We start from the raw sequence: 18,801 nt of genomic DNA on the forward strand, positions 1-18,801 counted from the left end.
GGAGAGCATTTGTATCTCATTTAAACCTCAAAAACAAACAAAAAAAATCTTGTGGAATAGATTCAACCACCTCCATTTACACTGGAAACCGCTACGGCCGGGAGGTGAAACGGTGTCAGAGGCCGCGGTGGCTCACCGGCTCACCCTCGTCTGGCTGGCTCTGCAGGCCGGGCCTCAGGCACTGCGCGGACTCGCTGCTGTGCGGACAGGCCGCTGAGCGGTGTGACGGCAAAGACACGGCGTCTGACGCTTTGCTGGTGTTCCATAAAGCCGGTGTGACGCTGGGCCTCCCGTGGCCCCGGCGGTGGGGAACCCCCAGGGTTCTCCCCTACAGCTGTGTGTGGAATGAACGAGCTGGCTCATGCCGCAGCTTTCTTCTCGGGACCTGGACGGGTGACCCACTAGGACCCGTGGGTGAGAGAAAAGGCCACTGGCAACATTTGGCAGAAGAGGACACCGAGGCTCGGGCTGGTGCCAGGACGTGCACGACGCTTGGACAAGAACGGCAGCCTTCTACCATTCCAGCCTCCCCCAGCGCACTCCTGCTTCCTTCTGGTCCGCTTCCAGCTTGTAGCAGACAGCTGGCTGAAGGGTGTAGCAGATTATCAGACAAGAATCCAAACTGGAAAGCTCAAGGACTTTGGCTTGTCATTTCCTTCTTTAGGCCAGGATCCAAGCACAAATGTTAACTCTCAGTCCCTAGGCGGAAACCCTTGTCATCCCAGCTTCCTTCGCGAGCTGCTTCTCTCGGAAAGCCAGTTGCCATCGCTATCCTTAGGACTGGAAATTTAGGTTGTTGTATCAACCATCCCAGGGGGGCCTTTGGAATCAGACGGCCGACTTCGAATTCTTTTTCCATCATTTACTGGCGAGCTGACTTTGGGCAAGTCACAACCTCTCTCCACAGACAAAATATCTTATGGGGCGGTTGTGAAAATTACAAGAGAGCCCATTCTCCAAATGTCTGGTACCATGCCTTACAACACAAGGCCTGATTAAACAAGTTTAAAAAAATCTTTTGATGTTCTTGATACAAAGTTAGGCCCCACAGTTTCCAGGAAGGAAAACTGAAAGACAATACCCACTCTTACGGCAGTCTTCTCAATCAAATGGCTTTACTTATAAGGTGCACATCTCTTCTAGAACAGCAAACACATCTGCCGGAGAATGCACGGTTTCTAAGTTCTCTGGTCCTGCGACACAGCCTGACAGCCTTGCCCCACCCCCCACTCGCTCTCCCTCCTCCCATCACACACCCCCGGGAGGGCCCTGACAGTCCCGTGACTCTGGGCCTCTGTAAGTGTGGCCCACTTGCTCTGTCAGTCACAGAATGCTGCTCTTTCATTACTTGTTAATTATGGTCAACATTTATTGAGTGTTTATTATGTGCCAGGCACCTTTCTAAGAACTTTATGATTATTGAAATCCTCCTCCCATCAATCTTAGGAGGGCAGATGAACTACCCCAGAGAGGCTAAACTGTCCAAGGTCACAGAGCCTGGTGTCAGGGGCAGAATGGGAACCAAGGCAGTCTGGCTTGATAGCATGTTTTCTTAAACAGTGCATAATAGATGCTCATAATTTAGTTCATTCTTCAAATGGCTGTAAGGCCCTGGTTAGGTAGCTCAGTTGGTTAAAGCATTGTCCCCATATGCCAAGGTTCCAGGTTCAATCCCTGGTCAGGGCACACACAGGAATCAAGCAATAAGTGCATAAATAAGCGAAACAACCAACTGAGGTGTGTCTGTCTGTCTCTCTCCCTTCCCCTTTCTCTAAAACCAATCAATGAATAGAAAACTTAAACCTGTCCTGATCAAATATACCAAAAGAAGTTAAAAAAATTCTATTTTTGAAATATTTTTAAAATCTCAATCCAACTTTTTCATAGGAGCTACTTGAGAATAATACTTTGTTCTTGATTGGAATTTCTACTTAAAATGTTTAAAAATGAAAAAAAACCCCTTTTCTATAAAAAGAATAAACTGGTTTTTAAATTTACTTCCATTTTACAAAAACTAGTCATAGTATTCTATGGATCTGAAACCACCCACTGCCTCGTGGTCTTTGTAAGTACCGGGAACATCCTCTTCCGCTGACACCATGACTTTGACTCGGAGCGTAAGAACCGGAAGTTCTTGCAGGTCCTTTAAGATGGGGATGCCGAGGCTCACAGATGGCACACAAGTTACCTGAGAGTGTGCTCATGCTTAGAAGTGTAGTAAGGACAAGAGCCCAGATGTCAAAGCTTTACCCACCAATTCTCACAGCTTCTCTCCTTCCTAGTATGAGAAAGTCTGACCTCCTCTTAAAACAAAGACACAAACAAAAACTAATTTAGAGTCACAGTATACTGTGAAATACTGTGCAACAGGTAAAAGGAGGCAAATTTTTAGGTAAAGTATTACGTGGATCAATGTGAAATGCTCTCCACAACATTGGTCAGAATGACAAAAGGAAAACGCAGAGCGCTGACGACAGCTGGCTGCCATTTGTTTTCCGAATGGGGGCGAGCACAGATGTGTATGTGCACGGCCCTGCTGCCTCCGGTGCCCGCACGGGATGGGACCCAGAAGCCCCGGGAGGTTCCGCTGTCCGTGGGCGCTCAGGCCCTTCACACAGACTGGCGTGGTGCACTGCGTGTCCCCTTCAGCATCCTTCCCACATGCTTCGGCTCATCTCCAGGTCACTTGCAACACCGAACTCAATGTAAACGCTCTGTAAGTAGCCGTTACACCACACTGTTCGGGGCGCGACCACGCAGACCTTACTACTTAGTAAGCGTCAGCAATAACGTAACACTTTTTTCTGGATATTCCCATCTGCGGTTGGTCAAATCTGCAGATGCTGACTAAACCCATGGACCCAGAGGGCTGGCTATATGTGTGCGTGTGTGTTTGTGTGGGTACATCCACACACATATGCAGAATATGTTCGCACATGCCCGGATGATCCCTGGATCAAAGATACCGCTGAACCTGGGAACAACTGCCGCCTCTGGGAGGGGAATTAGGACAGAGAGGAGAGGCTAAGTTTTCACTACAGTTACACTTTGTTGTCCGAAAAATTATTTCACGTAAATAAGTGTTACATATCCAAAACATTTACCGAGATGCTAATAAGTAACACCTTTTTCTTATTTATATAACAAGGAATCAACATTCTGATACAGAATCTACTACAGAGTTCCTGTCTTAGTAAATGAGTTCCCCTAGTATGTTTAAATTCTTTAAAGAATGAAAGAAAAAGACAGGAAGGGAGGAATTACCCATTTATATCAGGTAAAAAAGTCCGATAAGCAAAGCTACAAAGAGGTGCATTGTCACAGCTCTGCCGTGGGTGTGACTCGAGCATCCGTCGCGAGGATCGTGAAACCAGGAGGCGCTCTCATTATGTAATCTGTGTCGGTGTGAACCTGCCCACAGCACTTGTTGGCTTTTTCTTCTTAGAAAGCCACGCATGCTCATTTTAGAAACCGTGGAAAATACAAGTAAAGAATAAAGAGGATGGGAAATGAATTACCCAGAATCTTGCTGACCAGAGATAACCACTATTAACATTTTGGCATTTTCCTTCCAATTTTTCTTCTTCTTCTTTTTTTTGTTTGTTGTTTTTTTTAAATTTTTATTTTAATCATTGTTCAAGTACAGTTTTCTCCTGTTTGTTGGTTTTGATATTACATAGTTGAGATTAGTCTAGCTGTGTTATTTCTGTATCCTTGACAATTTTCCCTCTTAATATTACATCCAAGTTATTTCTCTTGTAATGAAAACTTCCAGTAAACACAACTCAGAATAACGGAAGAGCATTCTCCATCTCCTGAGACGGCGTTCTCCTTTCAATCTGCTACCCTAGCAAATTACACTGCCTGGGACTTTTATTGCTAAACTCACCTTGTACTCCTAGAATAAAAGCAACCTGGGAGTGTTACATTCTTTTACTAGACTGCTATAATTCAGTTTGTTCATATTTGGTTTGGGATAGTTCCATTTGCTTAGGATTGGTCTGAAAGTTCTCTGCCATGCAGGGTCTCTACCGGGGTTTGGTAAGAAGATTACAACGGCCCCTTCACGTGACCCGGAGAGTGCAACCTCACTGCCGGCCCTTTGGGACGGCCGGTGTAGGTTAGGCTGGGGGGTTTCTTCTGTAGGCGTTCGGTAGAACTAGCCAGCGACGTGGTCTGGGACTCAGTTTCTTTGTGGTAAGGGTTTTAATCACAAACTCAATTTTTCAAAATAGTTATGGGAATATGCAAGTTTTCTATTTCTTCTTGTGTCAATTTTAAGTTTTTTTTCCCTTTTTCATCTACATTTTCACAAATTTGGGTATAGACTTTTTAAAATAACCTTGTATTATCTATTCGGTGACTGCAGGATCTGTCGTGTGCCGCTCTTATTGTTACTATTTGTGGTTTTTTCCCATTATTTATTTCTCTCCCATGGTTCTGATCCACTTTTTCAGGGTGTTAGCAAGTTTGTTAGTCTTTTCGAAGACCCAGTGTTTGGTTCTGATGTCCCTAAATTTTCTATTTTCTTAATTTTTGCTCTTACTTTCATTGCTTCCTTCCTTTTATTCTCTTTCCTTTTCTTTTCTGTTTTCTAATTTCTTGAGCTAAATGCTTAACTTGTTACTTTTTGACCTTTCTTCTTATGCAATCTATGAATTTAAAGGATGTAAAATTTTCTTTAAATATCGCAGCCTTCCGATTCAAATGCTGTCAGGACAAAATTTGTCCTAGGTGTTGATCTTACCTTTTAGTTCAATCTCCTTCCTGATATCAGCTATTACTAATTTTCTATGATTTGTAGAATTTAATCAGCTTTGCTACTTTCAGTGGGAAAAATCTGTTCAAATTACTTAGTCTGCCTTTACAAAAGGTGATGTCCCGTATAATTTTCCCATATGGGGATATTATATAGACATTATGTACTCCTGTAAATATTATAAATATCTAACACCTATCATACATAAATCTTTCTTGCACTTTAAATCTTTTCTCCGTAAGATAGATTTCCAAGTGCAGAAATGTTGGGTAAACATTTTTAGGTCTCTTGATACTTCCAGATACATTAAGTTAACTTACACTATAGTCACCAGTATAGGAATATAACCCATTTCCCTGTCCCCAGCAACGAGGACTCATTTGGAAATACCTGGCTTATTTGATAGGTTGCTTTAAAATGTTTGTATCTCAGATTGTTGATAGGGATGAACATTTTTACAAATGCTTACTACTTATTTGAATTTTCTGGACCATTTGAGAACCTGAATGTTTTTTCTTTCTTTATGTATTTATACAAGATACTCATACAGACCACGGGGACACCAACCAACCTTCTGCTTTTCAGAATTTGCTGTAAATGTGAGGAGCACATCGGACCTGCCTGGGGAGCTCTGCACGTGCCCCTCTAGAAGGGGCTGTCGGGGGCCTGGTCAACGAGCAGCAGCCTGGTCTTGCTTAGAGGGTCCGTGGCATGATGGGAAACTGCCCTTCATTCACTCACTCAGTCTGCAGGTTGGGGCAGAAGCAGGTTTACAGCTGTTCGTACGGAAAACAATACAATCACAAATAAACGAGAATATAAGAATAAACTCGGTGTTTCATGTACTCACAACTGTAAACCTTCTTCTGCCTCACCCTGTATACTTACTAAGCTCCTACAGTACATTGGGGGTGAGGAGTGAATCCTGGCTGAATTCAAGAAGGGCGACCTGCTGTGGATCAGGGACGCCCTCAGAGACCTGGACAGCTCATGGGGGAAACAGACATCAAATGACCATTGAGAAAAATATATAATCATAGACAGAAATATACACAATGAATGAAAAGTAGTATGCTCTACGACAAAAGATAGCGGGGGAGACAAATGAGGGATGGGTCAGGAGGACAGGGAGATCACCGATGGCCTCTTTGCAAATGGGACGTTTGCACTGAGACGAAGGATGACAGCTGGAGTGGGGAGAAGAACGGGCCTGTGTACAGGCCCTGGAGCAGGGTGACCTCGGAGGGCTGGCTATCACAGTCTCAGCTTTCACGTGTCACTCGCTCCTTAAGTCAACGGGAGTGCAGAGGAGAGGAATGGCAAAGATTCACAACTCGGAAACGCTAAAGGGAGAACGGAGAGAAATCAACTGAAGTTGTAGAGAGACTTATAACACAGCACTAGGAACCCTGCACTGCCTCCTGCTAAGGGCACACAAACAAGAATTTTCTAAAACCTGACGTCTGAATGGCAACACTGACAGGGCCAGTTGCCTTATACACAAAACAGTCTTTGCCTCAGAGAAAAGGCCTCCTATTTCTAAGCTGTTTCCCTAACTTAGGAAGATACAGTTTAATAGAAAAAAAAATTAATCACAGAGAGCCAAACAGGATGCAGACTTTACCAAAAAGCATGAAATCAATCATTTCGCTTCGGAACACACTTCTGGCAGCAAGGCTGAGCTCTTTCTGCCTTGGAAAACAGTCACTTGCAATCTGCCTGGGGAGGCCAGACCAGTGTCCCTGAACACATGACTTCCCAGCAAGACAGCACCGGACAGACAGGCAGGGAGCGAGGGGGCCGACGTACTGTTTTCGCGGACCAGGCAGAACTCCCACACGCTCTGGCTCTCCAAGGTGCTCTCCAGGTCCACGGCGACGTTGGGCTCACTCTGCTTCTCCAGGCGGTACTGGGGGCCTGGAAGACCAAAGGGGCGGGGGGAGCGGAGGAAGGCTGAAACAGTGAATTTAACATTGAAAACGCACCACATGTTGGCAAAAAGCTGTTAAAGCACTGGGAACCTGCTGAGGTCTGTCTTGCGGGTCCAGCTCTCCAAAATGGAAGAGGCTGGGTGTCTTCCCCCCAGGTTTCACTCAGCAGCTTGTCCCACAGTGTCATCAGGTCTGTTTCCATTCAGTTCCCCCGCAAACACGGTGGGAGGTGGAAGGTTTTGAGTCAGACTGGCCTGGGATCACAAGGTGGCTACATGGTTCCTTAGCTACGAGCGAGTAACCTACCCTTTTCTGATCCTGCTTCCTAGGAAGGAATACTTACAACCTTGAAGGATTATTGTGAACAGCAGAGATACTATATTCTAAGGGTAAGGAAATAATGAAATGCCAATTAAATTAGAGAAAAGATCAAATACACCATGAAACCACAATGCCACAGATGGACATAAAAGGTGGGAGAGGAGAACACCGTGAGATGAGTGAAATCTCATCTCCAAGTAAAGAAAAACACTTAGTAAACATTGATTCCTACAAACGTACTTATTAATAATCATTATATAATAATGAATAATCAATTACAAGCAGGAATAAGATATGTTTATAACTCTAATGACAGTCTAAATGTTCAAAAAATTTTTAAGAATCACGTGATGTTAAGGAAAAAAACAAATCTCCGGTTTCTCGGTTACAGCCCTAGAAGGACAGTGGGTGCTCATTCCTGACTTTTTGAAACATTTAAGAAAACACAAAGACGAAGGTTTAATAATCCTGGAAACCAGGCATACCAGCTATCCTCTGTCAGGCGGGAGGTTCTGGCGGAACTTAATAAAAACGCTGGGGCATTTTATACATTTATTCATGTATTTCTTTGTCAAGCCAAATGATGATCTTGCTCTTCTCGGATAACACCTAGCGGGTCCAATGATCAGATTCAAAGGACCACTCCCGCTGTTAGTGGTTACGGGGAAGATGAGAGGCCAACCTGCCTCACCGCTTTGAAAGGCATGAAAGGCATGTTTGGTCCGACAGAGGCGGAGGCGCCGGAGATCTGAGGGAAGCATCGGGGCCCCGGGGCAGAACATGTATTTTTAGATGCGTTCTTCAGGGGCCCTCAACGTAACCGGCACTTCTCTGCCAGCTGGAGGCACTTCACTCCTCTCTCGGCGTTCTCCTCCCCCACGTCTCGTGTCCATCTGTGGCACTGTGATTTGTGATGTATTTGATCTTTTCTCTAATTTAATTGGTATTTCATCAGCACTTCTGCCAGTTCTCAGAATTTATACATACGTTCAGTTCTTTTTTTATAATACAGCTTTTAGACCTTAAATAAGTAAACAATGCCCAAAACACATACCACTATGTATTTAAGCAAGTACATGGAAGTCTACACAATTCTTAAAAACTCTATGAGGTGGGACTCCCCCCAAAAAGCTGGAACTATCTTCTGGAGGGCGGGCCCCTTGTAGTACAGGCTTCCCCCACTAGGTGAGTGTTCTAGGAACCCATCTCTATCAGTGTACCAGCTGGCGTTGTTGTAAGAGGCTGCATTTGGCTTCAGTGAGTTTTTTGGGAAGATTCTTTCCATGCATTTGCCCATTTCATGACGGGTGATTTATAAGCACACCTGCCCACACTGCGCTGAGTGTTCAGCAGTTTTTGATAAAAAACGACATGACCCCTGTGCCCCACCCAATCTCGCCCTGAGTGACTTTTTTTGTTTCCCTAGATGAAACAAGTCCTCGGAGGGAAACATTTTGCCAATGTGGAAGAGGTGAAACAAAAAATGACAGGAGCACTAAAAGGCATCGAAATTGACAAGTTCAAAAACTGTTTTGAGCAGTGGAGAAAACATCTCAATAGGTATATTGCATCAGATTATTTTGAAGGTGATTGAAGTTTAAACATTAAGAATAAATATGCAGCCTGGTCTGGTGTAGCTCAGTAGATTGAGCACAGGGCTGCGAACTCAAGGGTCGCAGGTTGGATTCCCAGTCAGGGCACATGCCTGGGTTGCAGGCCAGGTCCCCAATGGGGGCCATGCGAGAGGCAACCACACACTGATGCTTCTGTTTCTCCCTTCCTCCCCCTGTCTAAAAATAAATAAATAAAAAAAATATTTTTTAAAAAGAATAAATATGCAATTTTTTATAAATAAACTCTGTGTTTTGGGGATCCCCCCTTGTGTGCTGTATTCAGGTTAAGAAGGTATTGTATTTCAACATTATGCATAGTTAAATTTAATTTCAAAATATTGAGCAAATAAAGGTATGGGAATACAGGTAATTCTTGGTCTCTGCTACCTGTATCTGTCACCTGTCCGTGACATTTGTCAAAGACCAGGGGCACGTTTGCTGCTGATCACTGCATGCTTTCACATTTGCTAGTGGTTGTAATCACGGGAAAATCACGCCCAGGCGAACTTAAGAAAACTTCCTGGTGGGAGGTTCCTAAGCACCCTCTCCTTTCCCCCTCCCTAACACACACCTTTCACAGCTGTGGGCATCCTCAGCCCCCTGCAGGGAAGGGAGTCACCCCTGAACCTGGAGAGATGCTTTCTACGACACTGGACTGTTAAACAGCCTCTGACTGCCCCGTCCCCAGTAGCTCCCAGCAGTGCAGTGTGTAGGGCCCTGCCATCCGTGCCTATGGATTCACGGTGGTGCCCGGGCACAGGCTGAACTGCCATACATCATTTTTTCACGATAGCCAAAAATTAGGAATACCCTAGAGCTAATAAAACATTCTGATATACTTGGTCCAAGAAAATATTGTAAAATATTATGAAGATATTAAAAGTCATCCCACACATTTATAATATGCTATTTTATTAAAAAAATAATTATAACACAATATGTGTGGGATGACTGCGATTATGAAAAATATGTGTAAGTCACGGGGGAAAATACTGAAAGGGTGTTTTAAAAAGGTGAATAGTGGCCATACCAAATAGTGGGAATAGAAGTGCTTTTATTTTTCTTTACTGTTATTCTGTATTTTTCACATTTCCTATAATAAACGAAGGCTACTTCTATAATTTTAAAAAATCATATACACTTACAAGCCCTTTTATCTGAGGATACTACAATTATCACACGTTATGGCATCTCCAATGGGTCTTTCACATGCAAAATTTAATCAAAAGTAGACATTATCCATTTACGCAGATCAATATTTTCATCTTAAGTAACCCTGCAACCTGGCACATTTACTGTGACTTTAAGTGCAGCGTGCAGGGCGTGGGGCTTCTGGGGCTGCCTGCCTGGCAGCTGGGCTGTAAGCAAGCCGCCCCTTTCCCGACTGCGGGAAGCCAACGGGTGGTTGCATTAGGGTGCACTTCCGGCTGATCCTTTCCTTACTTCCTCCTCCCGGTGACGGCAGCTGCCTGGGGAGCACGGGTGAGGGAGACCAGGGGAGGCAGGGAGTACTAAGGAGGGTCTCCGACTCCTAAACACAAGCCCCTGCCCCACGCTCAAAGCCACAAACACCACCATTCAACATTTACTTTCTTGTTTCTGGGGTATTGCAGGTATCTCTATTAAAACAGTTTGTTTCCAGAAAGTAGTTTTAGGGCTTTCTCCTGGCCGCCTAGTATGCCAACGAGTCCCATTTCCTGGGTGACCACGATGCTTGAGGCACTGCGTGTCCGTTACCTCACTGAATCCTCGCAGCAGCTCTCAGAGGTCGGTATTATCCTCGTGTGCCAGCCTGGGGCCCGGGGGGTTGGCCGGGTGAAGTAACTTGCCCAAGATCACAAAGGTAGGACGGAGAAATGGGAAAATGAAACCCAAAGATCTCTGGCTCAAAAACTGTGTGTTTTGAACCCTTCTTCCTCTCGCAAACTATAAATTACTGGCCAATTATAAAGAGGCCATAGTTTATAGCGTAAGTATAGATTTTTATAGATTTGTGGGTTCATTTGGGTTCTGAATCACTTAAATTCTTGTTTAAGTTCAAAACGAAAATGACCTGAAATAATTTATTTCAATGAAATCCACACATACTAAATATGCCATGCTATGGCTGTATCGCGGGTCCTTATGAAGACGGAATTATCCTATCTTTCCAACCACCCAGGGAGACTCTCTCCCCATCTTCCCTTAAAAATATTCCCATATGTGCCCAGTTCTGTCAGTCACTGAAAATTTGAGGCCATCTGCTCGGGGTACTCCCTGCTCTTCCATAACAGCTACAGAACTTAGCGAACTTAGCGAAAACGGACGGACCCTGACTTGGGGGAAGATTAGGTGTGCTTAAATCGCAGGTGAGACTCGAGATCTGAACCCAAGTGGAAGACTTCCTGCTCCAAATATCAGTTTCTCTCTTAACTCTTGCCCCAGCGCTGGGTAACTCATCTCACACAGAAAGACTATTTTCACATGTTTTCCCCGAAAAAGCTAGACTGAGGACTCCGTGCCCTACTGTATGATGAGAGGCAGGGCACAGATGAGAAGCAATTGTAGTGTGATGGTGAAGGGCATGAACTTGGGGCCGGATTGCCTCGGTCAGGTCCTGGCTGAGTCCCACCTCACCGGCCTGCCGGAGGATTCATTCAGTGAGCTAACAGTTGTAAAGAGGTTAGAACAGTGTCTGATACGGTAGTCCTGCTCTTTAAGTGTCAGAAGTCATCACTCCTCATCAGACTGGAACAGCACTAAGCCATCATATACCATAACAGGGTCCCCTACATGCCAAGTACTGCGCTAGGCCTTTTGCAGGATCGTCTGGTTTACCGGCACCCTGGGATTAAAGAGCACGGCTTCCACTTCACAGAGGGAGAAACTGTGCCTTACAGAGTCTAAGGGACTGTTCCGTGTCTCCCAGGAAGTGGTGGGACTGGGGTCACACCCAGGGCTGCCCAGGCCTGCACCCTCTATGCTACATGCGAACCACAGTGCCTTGCTCCTAACAGGTACTTAATAACGGTCTGTTAATGATGCTCAAGATGGTGACAACCCGGACCTACTCTCTCTCAAATGCTTGTTTCATTTTAAAGAAGCTGACATGGGAGGAAGGAAAAGAAAGTAGCAGCCAAAACCATTTTAAAAGGACAAGCTGTGAAGTCAGTTTCTATTCATACACTTCTGCCAAAAAAAATGATTACATAAAATATAAAAGGCGCTTTCACACTGAACAGGACACAGCTCTCAAGGCAACATCCACCCTTTGGAAAGAGGCTTTAAAATGTCACAGCTGCACATGAGGCCCCAAGCCCTCCGCTTCACAGCAGAGGGAAACGCAAAAGGAAGATTCTGGAAGCAGTTGCTCGGCAGTGACAAGAAAATCTGTTTGGGCACTCCAGTGATGTGCTTACTACTGCAGTGATGCCGTGCCACCAAACGGGCCAGGGACAAAACGCGGCTCTGGGCACCTCGGGCAGGCCTTTTCTGGGATTCCGTAAACCTGCGGCAGACGTCTCGGCACACGGGTTCCCCAGAAAATCCGTGGCATCTGCTGTGTGGGGAGGCGCACAGGCTGGCCCGGCTCCCGCCATCCCTTCAGTCCTTGACTGCGCAGACACGGTCTCAGCACGCGGCGCCTTCACGGCGCAGCGCCAGCTGCGAGGCCAGACCCACGGGACACGGGTGCGGAGGTCCAAAGGGGGAGGAGCCACACCATCGCCGCAATCACTCTGCATCTCATTTCTCAAAACCCATGGGAGACACTTCCTCCAGACGCTGGTCGCAGGGAAAGCTGTACTTCCTCGGAGCAACGGGCTTGCTCTTCTGTATCTTTGGACAGTTGAACATAAATCTTGTAACTAAATGATGCTATGTCCCTTCCTACTTTGCCCACGGGGAAGTTCACTCAACGTGTGACCGGACCGTGATGACTGGACACACGTTGTGTCACTTAATCCTCCGAGTCTTTCATTTCCATTTCCTTTCACGCAGTTTTCAATTCATATATTTTTTATCCTACCATAGTAATGTATGTTTCCCAAATGTTTTTTTTTTGGATTGAAGTGGGGTATACACGAATTAACCTATCATTACTGCTGAGCATCAGAACAGGTTTGAGGACCACCTGTCTGAGGGAAAATGGTAAGGTCGGAGGCTGAACGCTACCATGGATACGCCTTCATGTCAGCTATTTCCCATTCAGCTGCTTAAAGAGCTGCTTTAATCTGAAAGTGGCCAGAACAGGTTAAGTGTGAGCAAGTAAGAGGCAAGGCTGGTTTTGAGCAGAAACTCCTGGTGTCTGACTGTACCCTCTCAGGGAGCAGCAGTGCATTCTGGGGAAGTTGTGTACTCCCCGTGCATTTTCTCATCCGTAAAACGAGGACAACAGAACTCCCCTCAGAGGGCTGCCGTTACTGCAAGTGCAGGCTGGGACAGAAACTGCTGCAGCGAGGTGCAGGCAGATCCCACGCCCAGAAGTCACGACAGACGAACAGCCCCATTTCGGGAAGAGACAAGGTGGCAGCGAATGCTGGCACCAGAGCAGCGATCCTTTGTCACACGTGTCCAAGGCAGGCGTGTGGGGTGGGAGAGGGAGCATATCTGTTTAAACCAGCTTGCTCTGAAGCTACGGGCAGCATTTCAGATTAGAGGCTTGTTCCGCAGCCAGGGTTCCTCAAGTTCCCTAGTGTCTCGGGTCCTGCAAATCTAGTCTAAAAACGGTGAGCAAATGCCAGAACCCACAGAACCAACTCTGGCAGCACAGGCATCCAAGGATATGTGACATTACAGTGCCATCCATGCATCCAGTCAGCAAACTTTTTTGAGTGTCGATAATGTCCCAGACACAGATGAATAATCGTGAAAGATTCCTGCCATTAAGCAAGCCGGGGATGTGGGGGGACACACACAAACAGATCAGTTATCAAAGACCCAAACAGTGCCCTTCCCTGGGTCAGGACGAGGTGCTGTGGAACACAGTGGAGGGTGTAACGAACTTCCCCTGCCTTGAGGTAGAAACATCTGACCCCAGTCTTGGAGGAGGACTTGGAGCAGGACTTGGAGCCAGGGGAAGCAGAAGGAATTAGTGCATTTTCCTGGAGGAAACAGCGTGTGCAGAGGCAAGGAGGTACTGAAACCCCTCCCCACCCCCAGACCAAGGGAACTTCAGCGTGGAAAGGCCTAGGCTTGGTGGGAGCTCGAGGGGAAGCTGCAGCTGGGATACTTGACCGAGGCTATTGGTTTGGATTCTCTCTTATGAGCAACCAGTGCCAGCAGGGCAGGGGGTGCCGTAATCAGCTTTGTGTTTTCAGAAGGCTCCTCTGGTGGCACTGTTGACGATGGGCTGGAAGGGAGACTGGTGGCAGGGAGACCCGTTCGAGGCGAACTGTGCCAGCCTCATCCGCCCCACGGCAGGGGCTGGCGGGATCTGACTTCCTCACCGAGCCAACGCCATGGCTGACAAGCCGACCCCGTCACCATCAGCGCTCGGACCCGACACCACCTATTCTAAAATGTCTGCATTTAGTGTCGGCCCCGTCGCTTACGGCTCTTCCTCTAGGGGCGGCTGTAATCATTTTCTGCTAGATCTTAACATAAGTAAGCATGGGAGTTATATTCATGTGATAACCACTGTAGTTTATACCCCCTTGGAGGCTCACATGGGATCATTTGGAATTTAAATAATAAAAAAGGAACAGGCTGACATGACAATAAGGTCACACTTTAGCCTATTCTGAGCCAGTGCACAATTTGCTCTCAGTGAAACAGCTGAATATAATAGAATTAAATACAACTCCTATTACAAAAGAAGAAAGACCAAGGCTGTTCCTATAAACCAATTCTCCTGCCTAGTTAAACTGCAAAACCTTCAGGAAAGGTTTTGAAAGCATGACCCATCAGTTCTAATTTTTAAAACTTATCCTTTCAGTCAAGACCAGAAAAAGGCCCATTCCAACTTTTATCTGCACTACAAAGTGCTGTTATCTTGGCCTGATGTCAGGAGCTCTATCTCTCTTTCTGCTGACAAGCAGAGAGGAGAAAGATAAGATTGGAAACGAATCTCACTTCTCTGAGTAAATAAATAATCAATACTCATCTAAATGTAAATGAGCAGGCAGCCCCCTCTGATAACAGCACTCTTATCAGGGAGCCAATTTTCTCCAGACATTTGGCCTCAACCAAATCACCATCATTCAGCCCCAGCCTAATGGCAAAAAATCGTAACTAAATTGAACCGATCACCAGAGATCAACTAAGTTCGGCCTCGGCCACTTCAGGTTCAAATGTTTGGGAATGCAATTTTGCCCCCATTAACTTTCAATAGCAATGAAGAGCAGACTGGTCAAGGGGCCAGTCTGTGCAATAAACAAACCCCAGCAAGGGGGCCTGAGGGAGGATGAGGAGGAGTGGGCTTAAGTGTGGAAGCGACGCCATTAACTACAGCAGATCCCAAAGCTGGGAAGGGATGGCCTCTATCGTGGGTGGGGAGAGAGCAGTCTTTCCTCTTATCAAAGGCCCGGCTGAAATTGAGAAGACATTTAATTTGCCTGACAATGATGGTTCGAGTTTATTAAAACAAATGTAAACAAAGAAAAGAGATATATATAAAAAGCTACAGTGGCTAAAAATAACCTAAAGTTCAAATGATCAATTTCCTCCAACTAATTTGTATCAGACTTACATCTGACCCAGCAGTGCTGCGCTGACCTGATTTTACTGAAATAAGACGCCGTCTACAAGACAAATCACTTTAAAACCATTGCACTGGGGTTTCCATTTCTTTGCTGCAAGACTCAATTCACTGCTGATGAGAGTATTGGGGAAATTATGACTATTATTGATAGGACAGCAAACCACTTTTGCACAGCAGTCCTCAAGTCGACAGAAAGCTTGCACTGGACCATTAATGAAGGTGTCAGCTAGAATCAGAAATTAAAGACAAAGGCTGGGAGGGCCTAATTTTTACAGCATGTTAAGGACACGAGACGCAGAAGCCGCAGCTTCTATCCATCCTCTTCAGGGTAACAAAGCCTAAATAAGGATCAAGGAGCAGGCTGCTCTGCCTCCAATTAGAAAAAGGAAATGCTACTTTTTTTTTTTTTGGACCGGTCCTCGAGTTTTAAGAGCACAGGCTTTTAACATTACGTTCCAAATCTTTATCAGCCAAAGGAGACCATGTCTGGCGTGCGACAGAATTACTCAGAGTTTACCGTCACTGCTGCCACTGAGTATCTAATCCTAGTTGGATTGTGGAGGCAAAAAGGCTTGGATTAGAAGCCTGGCTCTTTTACAAGCAAGTTAGGTGACCTAAACCTTCCTGGAGTAACTGCAAAGAGCGTGCGTAACACGGTGCCGAGGACACCACCCATGCTCGATAACTGTCGCCTGTTACACTACTATGCAAATTTAACAAAATCATCAATCTGCCCTTTTTGAAAACAACAGTGACTGACAACACGGTCTTTCCTGGCCCCCCACAACACGGTGCTTTACAAGCATGCATTAGCTCTCTAAATGACAAAATTCCTGGAGGCGGGCCCTACTATAGCCCCATTGTAAGGGAGGAGGAGACAGAAAGTGAAGCGGCCTCGACACGTGCCCTGGGGAGGGCAGGACCAGGTGTGTGACTCCAGAGCCCGGGCCCTTAACCACACTACTGTGCTGTATTCCAGTAAGAGCATTTTATAATCTTCTTAATCTTTGGGCTGGAAAAAAGAAACCGTAAGGTTGAGGTGATTTATCAGTTCAGAAAGGAGTGAAGATGTGGGTTGGGAGACTAGAGAGAGAGAGAGAGAGAGAGGAAGGGGATGGTTGGCCTCGAAGGGGTCAAAGCGAGGGTCGCTCGGCCCTAACAGGAGGCGCCACCCCATCTGACCAGCACTCAGTGTGCACACCAGCTGCTCGCCCCGAGTTCCTTCCCGGGAGGGGGCCTTTTCCTGCGTTACATGATTTACAGAGTTACTGCCTCAATCCACAGTTCTGAAAGTGTGATTTCTTTAGGGTTTAACTATACCCATTTCTAGTCCTGTTACAACTTTTTTATTGCGATAGAAAACATTTACTGGAAATATGTTACTGCTATTACCAGGTCATAAAATAAAAAGAAAAATAGTTTATGTATTGCCATCATTTCCAATCATCAATCAGAAAGTGCCAGGAGGAGGAAAGGAAAGGGCGTGCAGCCGAGATTTCCTTCTTTGTGTAGGAGAACGTGCGGGAGCGTCATAATTCTTTACAACGGATTTCTTCTTGAATAGCCGGCCTCGCACACGGGCTCCTGGGAGGCGCGGGAAGGCACACCTCTGGGCATCCCCCCCTCCCCGCAGCCTCGCCTGAATCCCTGGCAGAATCAGGAGCTCTTTCATCCGGGCTTCCTTGGGGTCTGGGGCCTTGTCTCGGCCGGTGCACCGCGCAGGCTGGGTGGGCAGTGGTTCTGTCTCTTTGTCATTGTTCCACCCCGCCTCCCTCCAGTCAGGGCGATCTTTGGGGATGGGGGTGGAGAGACTTTTTCAAAAACCCAACTCTGCATTCCCAGAGCACGGCTCTTCGGAGGAGGTGCTGGGTAATCGTGGTTAAATAGGACGGCGGCCACGAGGTGGCATTTAAAACTGAACAACCTTGACCCAACAAAGGAATCCGTCCTGAGAAACATTACTCCAAAGCACACAATGATGTAGGTTCAAAGGTGTTCACTGCAGCACTGTTTCAATATCAAAAACTGCACAATCTAAATATTCTCCAGTAGGAAACTATTAAATAAATTACAGTATTATGTACGCCGGGATGTTAGATGGCTGTTTAAAAAATAAGTGAACTTATTAAGTCATGGAAGATTTCTATACATACTATTAAGTTTGAAAATATATACACTGCATGGAGTATGCTCCAGTTTAATAAAACCAAACCCAGCTGTAAGTGCACTTACACGTGTAAGTGCAAATCTGCAGACGACACACGCCGGCACAGTCTGACAGGACACGAGCCAAACTGTTCTCACCGTTCTGTTGGCTAGCGCTGCCTCTGGGGAGACGGCAGAGGTGAAGGCTTTTGCTCTCTACTGTACAGACTTCTATCTTGTTCAGATTTTTGACAGGGGGTATATGCGGGCATTATTACTTTTGTCATTAAACATCTAATTTAAAAAAACGAGTTGGAACAACTTTAGAGGCGACCCCTGCTAGATCGGATTAGGGACTGGGGTCTCTGGGGCCTTCTCTCCCTGTCTCTGGCTCCCCACGAATTCCGGGGGCTCATCGGTGGCCGAGGAGACACGTGAGCAGCCGTGGAGCCAGGGACTAAAAGGCGCGGACCCCAGGCTGCTCAGGGCTCCCGTGGTCCAGTCAGGCCGTGGCTGGACCAGAGACTGCAGAGCCACTCAAAGGAGCAGGGCAGCTGCTGGTGCTCAGAGTTCTGTTCACACAGAGGCCAAGACTGAGGACCAAGGGCCAGAGTGCCCACCTGCTGCTGTCACCCCAGACTGGACACCTGTGCCTGCCCTGTCCTCCTCATGGATTCCAGACGGGCTGTGGAAGACGAAGGGTGACCCCATACTCTCTCTCTCTGGCCTATTTGGCCTCCCTCGAGGGCAGTCCTGACGCCCACACTCAGGCTTTGAGAACAGAGGTGGTGTGCCAGGGGTCCATCCCTGCAGACTGAGGGTAGGGAGGTCTGGGTTTGATCCCTGCCCTGATACCAACAACGTGAGTGTGTGGAGGGGGGTCTAGGCAGTGCCCTAACGCATTTGGGATGGCACAATGGTTACAAGCCAGACTGCCTGGGTTTGAATTCCCAGCTCCGCCACTTCATAGCTGTGTGACCCTGGGCAAGTTACTTAACCTTTCTGTGCCTTACTTCCCCATCTGTGAAAGAGGGATGATAACAGCACCTGCCTCTCAGAGTTGTTCCTAGGATTCAGTAAGTCATATTCCTCAGTTGCTGCTTCTGCTCTGCGAGCAGCACTTTTAGAGGTAGAGGAGTGGGTGGGTGCTTCTAGTTCTCCAGCGGAGGCCGGAACTGAGCCTCACGGTCTCCCCCGCACCCTGGTCTCCTTTCCTTTCCTTTCCCCCCTCCCATCTAGTAACACAGTAATCCAGAAATATCCCCCAAACCATGCCGCTGCCACCCTCTGTGCCTGCACTCACACTAGTGCCTCTGCCTGGGGTGATCTCCCCCCGCTCCGCTTCTCTAGGGC

At 46.7% G+C, this 18,801-nt stretch overlaps 1 protein-coding gene across 7 annotated transcripts in view; it reads right to left on the reverse strand.

Annotated features, from left to right (window-relative positions):
* MAPKAP1 (MAPK associated protein 1) overlaps positions 1 to 18,801 on the reverse strand; it is a 208,809-nt gene that overhangs the window by 46,825 nt on the left and 143,183 nt on the right. For 6 of the 7 annotated variants that reach the window (XM_045846402.1, XM_045846398.1, XM_045846401.1 and 3 more), the window contains one exon: positions 6,569 to 6,676. The exons of the other annotated variant lie outside the window; for it this stretch is intronic. In XM_045846402.1, coding sequence (XP_045702358.1) covers positions 6,569 to 6,676 — 108 coding nt within the window. The remainder of the gene's footprint in view (positions 1 to 6,568; positions 6,677 to 18,801) is intronic. 7 annotated transcript variants of the gene reach the window in all.

Source organism: Phyllostomus hastatus, unplaced genomic scaffold (assembly GCF_019186645.2).
Source record: "Phyllostomus hastatus isolate PE091 unplaced genomic scaffold, TTU_PhHast_1.1 phas_contig_495, whole genome shotgun sequence".
In the NCBI taxonomy this organism is placed as follows: domain Eukaryota; kingdom Metazoa; phylum Chordata; class Mammalia; order Chiroptera; family Phyllostomidae; genus Phyllostomus; species Phyllostomus hastatus.